A 6,691-nucleotide genomic window follows, 5' to 3' on the forward strand; every position below is an offset into this window, starting at 1 on the left:
GGCGACTCGGGGGCGACTAGTGTTCCGCCGCCGCCGCCGCCCCCCTCCACCCCCTTCCTCCCCCTCGCCGCTACCAGAGACGACCGCCGGGAAGCCCGCGCGGACGCCGGTGAAGGTGGCGGCGGGGATCTCGGCGCTCCTCCCCCTCTTGGAGGCCTGTGGTTCCTGGGGCGGCGACCCTTGCCGGAGAGGCGACGTCGTCGGGCGGTGGGCGGTGTTCGCAGGGGGTGCTGGCCAGCGTGCCCGGCCCCGCGGGCGGCGGGTGGCTGGTGGAATCCGGCCGCGGCGTGAACTGCTTCGTCAGATCTGGAGGTGCGAAATCCCTATTCCCTGCTGCCACTCTCTCGCCTCCGGTGTGGGCTAGCGTTTTCTGGCTCCGGCGTTGGTGCGGGTTGGTGGTCAGCTAGGGAACCGGGGGAAACCTTGGCCGGTCCGGCCGGCCCGGCGGCGGCAACGCCCAAGGGCGCTACTTTCCTCCATGGGGGCACAGCCGAGGTCCCCGGCTCTCCACCCCGACCTCCCCTGCCCGGGTGAAAACCTTTATCCTCGGCGGATTTGGCGGCGGCGGCGCCTTGCGCGTCGTGACCTTGCTGGAGGCGTCATCAAGGGTGCGGGGCGCGGTCGGGAGGTTATGCAGGTGAGGGATTGCGCTACCTCCTCTGCGTCATCCGATTCCTGAAGCTTGTCTCCAACTAGTTGGGCATGGACTGTGGCGGAGCTGCCGGCGAGGTATATCCCAAATCGATGTGGTCATCCCATGTCCACCTTGCGATGCGAGGGCGACATTCTTCCAGCTCTAGGGTGAGCTTCTCGAAATCCCGACGGTGCGGCGCCTACGAGCCATGGCGAGGGGAAAGGGTCCCTCTTCGGTGATTGAGAGGGAAGATGTTGGTCCCTTTCTTCTCTAGGTGTTCCTGGAGCACGGTCCATCCTCGAAGGTCGGCTATGTCCTGATGCGCTGCTCCGTTTCTGCTACATATGATCCTAGTGTGGAGTGCTCGGTCTTTACTAGCTGTAATTCATTTGTGGCTTGTGGAGGTTGTAGTGAGTAGGCTTTCCAGTGTTTCCCGTTGTATCGTTCTGACCGTTGTTAGTTGGGTTGTCTGCTGTAACTCCTGGCCGGTTGATGGCTTTGTTAATTCAAAGCCGGGCTCTTCACGATCCTTCGTTCTAAAAAGTTTTTTCAGGGGTGGGCTTCAGATTGTAATTGTGCACATGCGTGTATGCTCGGTCAAAAATATGTGTCTTAGTGAAGTACAGTATTTTTTTCAAGGACGTTGAGAAAAGTAGTACGTTCTCCCACGATTATCGACGTTCGTACAGGCACTTGATGTAGTGAATTTATTCGGAAACTCAGTGACTCGAGTCCTCCGAGAACGATGTGCGAGTATATGTGAAGTGCATTCATGTGTCCGTATAGAAGGAAAAACACGCATATTAAAACCAAGATGTTTCTAAAAGAACGTGACAAAAATAATACACCGAGTGTGGGAAATCCTACTTTTTCCCTTTTGCAGGTGGTCGACATGAGATGCACCGTGTGGCCATGTGCCCATGTCGATCTCTATACATGCAGCGATGGCGATATGGCCCAACCGCACATGGCCACCAGCATACATCCGTCCGGCCGACATCACGTCCCCATCGGCCGACCTCCATCCACCCACGCGTCACGCAACGATTCGTCCAACTCAGCACCGCTCCGCCTACATAATCCCCACTCGAGCTCAGCACCCGGGGATAAGAAGGGAAGCACGAAGCAACAAGAAGACGACGAAGAAGAAGCAGCAGCCAACCAAATCAAGATACTTCACCAAGATGGAGCACGCCAAGGAGAAGATGAAGGACGGCGCGAGCGCGGCCAAGGCGAAGTCGACCATCACGAAGGCCAAGGTGGCGGAGAAGGCGGAGGCGGCCACGGCGAGGTCGCACGACGAGCGGGAGCTGGCGCACGAGCGCGGCGCCGCCAAGGTGGCCGCCGCCGAGGCGCAGCTGCACCAGGACAAGGCCGCGCACCGCGAGGACGCCATGTCGCACCACATCCACAAGCACGGCGGCCACAAGCACGGCCATAGCCACTGATTTGATGCGCGGGCTGACAGGCGGTGCCGTCGGTGGCCATTGATATACACGCGGCGCTTGCCTGCACGTGCGTATGTCGTGTGTGATCTGACTTGCCAGTCATGCATCCATGAGATGTGATTTTCCCTGTTCTTTTCACTGCCGTGCGTGCTACGTGCGCGTGACGTTCGTGTTTGTGTTGTGTCAGATTTCGCACGTACGTACGTCGGGCTTAATTATCTCGGAGATTATAAGACAAGAGCTAGCTGCTTGCTCGGATGCATGTGTGTTTCCTTTCCTCTGTTTATGTGCGTGTCCTAACCCCCTCAATTCAGAGGGACAAAATTCTGAAAATCAGAAATAAGAGACTTTTGTTCTTGATCTATAAAAGCATCTACGGTCGGAGGCCCCATATCCGCCCCAAACGTCCAGCGGCATTCCCGGTTATTGCCCAGATAGAAAACGACACCCAACCGGACTAGACAAATTCAGTCCAAACGTTTAGCCTAACCGACAACCTCATACGCAGCCCATATCTGGAATGGATATGCAGCGGATTTGACGCACCCAATCGCCGCCTCCATGTCGGATAGGCCCATCCATGACGTCCTCACCTTTGTCCCCACATATACTCCACCCGTACGGCAAACCCTCACTCTCTTGACCTCTACGCTGTACTACCCATCTTCTCGCTCTCTCCTCTCCCCTCCACAATGGTCGGCGATGGATTCGGCAACGAGTCCGACGTGATCGACTGGGCAACGCTCGCCAGGGAGGACTCAAGCTCATCTGTGTTGTACGATGAGGAGCTCACGCTTGGCATTGCCCTCTGCCACTCGTGGATGGATAGGGGCGGGAGCTCCTCGACGGCGTTGTCAGTGGCCCAGAGAGGCAGTCGTAGCTCTACGCTGGGCCGCAGCTGCATGACGTGGTCCGCGCTTGATTAGACGGCAGGGTGACCACAGGCGCCAGGTACCGCCAGCCCCTTCTCCTTGACGGTGGCGCTGGGTGCTCATTCCCACGACAGCAGTTGCCATGGTCCAAGGCGCGCACCAATCGCCGTGCAAGGCGAAGGGCGGCATAGGCCGCCTCGAGCCGCTCCGGTTATGGATCCTGCAGATCCGAGCCGGAGCCGCTTCTATGGGCCAGCGACGACGACGCCATCCGCCACTTGCATGCCTTACCAGAGACGGACGCCCGTCATCGGTGCCGGGAAAATGAGGCGGCACGCCGCATCGGGTTCAAGGAGTCGAAGTGGTTGGCGAGGCAGAAGGTGGCGGACGCGAAGGAACCCACCCCGGCTCGCGAGGGAGCAGACCCGCGGCACCCGCTGCATGGCCAGGATCGTCTCGTCTTCCCCTCAGACACGGGCACCACCGATGCCGACGACGATGCCTACGACAAGGACAACTAGAACTGAAAGGCGCGCGTTGCTGCGCCCGTCCATTTAAATGAGAAAATAACATTAGTTAAAATAAAATGAACAGAAGCATGGGCAATTTGTATTTAAATGAGAAAATAACATTAGTTAAAGAACTTGAACAGAAGCATGGGACAATTAAACATACAAAAAAATGACACTCCAGGTACATGATACATAAACCACAACATGTAAAGTATATAAGTTGGATGGTTGGACAATGAAGTCGATAAAACTATGTGGTTCCTTAATCATAGCTAGAAAATATGGTATTTAGGTTAACATGATAAGGACAAAAATATCAAATGCCGAGGTTTTCCTGCCTACGGGCCTTCAGCAATTGCAGGGCTGACAGGCGGTGGTGATGGAAGCTGAGGCAGCGGGAAGCACATCACAGATGGGAGAGAATAAGCAAAGCAGAGGAGAAGCTACGACTACATGAAAACTAAATTTAGCTGAGTATAAAAATACACGGCGAAGCCCAATTTAACCTCGACAAACAATACACCAAGGGTTACACTCAGCTTAGAGTACCCGGTGAAGCCCAATTTAACCTCGACAAACAATACAGCAAGTGTTACACTCGGCTTAGAGTACCCGGCGAAGCCCAATTTAACATCAACGAACAATACACCAAGTGTTACACTCTGCTTAGAGTACCCGGCGATATTTCGGACGGCTTATGTTAATGTTTGGCGACACGCCGACACCTATGGATAAAATGAGAATATGGGTAAAGCATTTCCTAAGGCAAAATACAATGTAACTCACCAGAGCTGAGGCGAGGAAACTGTTCTAGTTTCAGGACAATCAGCACACAGATCATTAACTACTTTCGCATCAAGGTAACAAGAAAAATCTGTGCATCACACTGTCCAAAATCGTGAGTTCTGTACAATCAGGCGATCAAGCTTTTGTGAATTTTGTACTGAAGCATGGCAATGTCAACATGGGCGTAGCAATTGGGAACCTGCACTCTTAAGCAGTGTATTTGAAAAGAAAAACTTACTTGATTTTCGTTGATGAGACTGGATGTCTCCATTCTTCATCACCAACACCAAATTAATTATGCTTCTGAAATGTAAGGACACTGAAATGTGTCGGACACTGGAAATGCAGCAATAAAATTAGTATAACTCAAGAAGTCAAGAATCCACTACCGATCATGTTACTGGCTAGTAAGTTTGCATAGGTATACGGTATATCTTGCAGAGCAAGCTCTGTGAATTGGGAGGGATTATATCACAACTTGAACCAGGCTGGTTCTTGGACCCCACAAAATTCATGAAGCTGTGCAAACTGGAGGAAACCCACGACAAAGATGAGCAGTTCAGCCATGGCTTGCTGCTGATTGAGAGAGTGGATTTTCAGCTCCCGGGTGCCTAGACACCCCCTTATCTCAACCATTCATTCAGATATGGTGTCTCGAGATTTGTGCGTCACACTGTAGCTAGTAGAAGCATTAGCACAACTGTTGCTTCATTAAGCGTATGCATAAGGACAAAAAAACAAACAAGCTGGGCCTAGTCTAGCGCTGCTTTTCGTGGACTGGTTCCACCTAGAAAACAAAACATGGCAGATGAGACCATGGCCTGCTAGAATATGAAACAACGACGGGACGTGTCGCCATCAAATCCCTCGGCCATCCAGTATTTTGCCCATCAAAAAAAAGTATTTTGCCCCAAATCCTTCCACCCTCTCTGTTCCCCATCCGGGTAAAAAATTGCAACGATGGGCACGGGATAAAAAATCCAGTCCTGTGTATACGGGTAAAGTGATAACTTTTGGCTACTCGGGTGAAATAATACGACGAGCTTTGACTCATCTAGTGGCTGAACAGTGACCTAGCTAGAAGATGGGGCTATGCGTTCTTCTGACAAAGCTAAATGAGCAAGCTGAAAGGAGATGGAGCAAGCTGAACAACAGGTGGCAAATGGGAATCTCTTGTGATATGAATGGGCGCATCCATCAGCTTGGTGTACTCAAGGGAATCTCATGTGAGGCCGTCTCTTTGTGCTGTCACTTCAACGAGCACCGTGTGGGCTGCAAGACGTCCTGCCAGCCTTGTCTCACCTCCCGTCGCTCTTTGTCTCCTTAAATAAAGCCTGCTAATTAGCCTGGTATTGCAAAGATTCTGCACCTGTAAGGTAACTGGCATGAATCTTGTACTCGGCGAACGGACGAGATAACCGGGTGTCGGGACACCCGGGTTCCATCACACCTTTCCGGCCGACAAGTATTCTGTCACCCCTGGAGACCATCCCTGTCAGAATGACAACTGGTGTGGCTGTGGCGCGGAGAATGCTTACTTGATGCCGTCCGTTGCTTTCGATCGACTCCACGACTGCACTACAAGAGAGCCCAAACAGCAGAAGGGCCAACCGTCGTCAGCCGTCGACGTGGCCATGACCATGACCAGTTGATCGCACCAATTCTTCCATAATAGTCATCGCCAGCCTTCCCGCCTCCACCAGTCTCCTTCTCCCGAGCCCTCCCTTTCCAGCGACAGGGGGAATGACATTGCATCCTGTTGATGCGGTTGTAGTTGTACATAGAGGAAGAGCTGCTGCTAGGGTTCGCGCGTGAGGTCTCGTGAGAAAAAGGATCGAATGACAGGAGAGAAAACGGTAAAGGAGCCCGAGGAGGAAGAGGACATGGCCAGTGCAAGGCACCGACACGGAGGCAGATGCGCAGCACGGCAGAAGATCTTGCCGACGAGATGGAGGACGGCGGCGGCTCATCGCATGCGGAGGAGCAGTTCCTTGAGATAACCGGCATGGTCCCCTGTTGCGTGAGAACGGCCGGTTCCTGGCCCTGGGCGTTTGACGGCCTGACTACGGATATGAACGGGAGCTCGTTGTGCGGAGCAGCGGCCCGCGAGACGTGTGTGCAGCGCCCGAATGGACGTGGGAAGGATCTACGTCGTCCGTTAGAGCGATCCGACGGCTGAGAGGCTCAAAGCGCTGTGGAGGCTCGTAGGTAGCTGTGTTATACTATTTCTCAATGTCTGCTTTGATGACCCCATGTGGAAGCGGCCAGCAAGGAAGTGGAATTCCAGCGGCCCTCTCTGCCTACTTAATTTTAATGTAGCTTTTATTTTAGTTAAGTGATGAACTCTGGCTTCTGTTTTGGGTCAGATTGTGCAAAACATGTTTTATACATTGCATGTTGAACTATGTAGTTTCGTCATGTTGCATGCTTTTGTATGGA

The 6,691-nt window shown here is 53.2% G+C and overlaps 1 protein-coding gene across 1 annotated transcript; it reads left to right on the plus strand.

Moving 5' to 3' along the window:
- Positions 1–1,729: 1,729 nt before the first annotated feature.
- Positions 1,730–2,340, plus strand: LOC123150270 (late embryogenesis abundant protein 6). The gene has a single exon (XM_044570106.1). The coding sequence runs from the start codon at positions 1,819–1,821 to the stop codon at positions 2,080–2,082; it is 264 nt and encodes an 87-aa protein (XP_044426041.1). The 5' UTR covers positions 1,730–1,818; the 3' UTR covers positions 2,083–2,340.
- Positions 2,341–6,691: the final 4,351 nt, after the last annotated feature.

This window comes from Triticum aestivum, chromosome 7A, assembly GCF_018294505.1.
Source record: "Triticum aestivum cultivar Chinese Spring chromosome 7A, IWGSC CS RefSeq v2.1, whole genome shotgun sequence".
NCBI classification, from domain to species: domain Eukaryota; kingdom Viridiplantae; phylum Streptophyta; class Magnoliopsida; order Poales; family Poaceae; genus Triticum; species Triticum aestivum.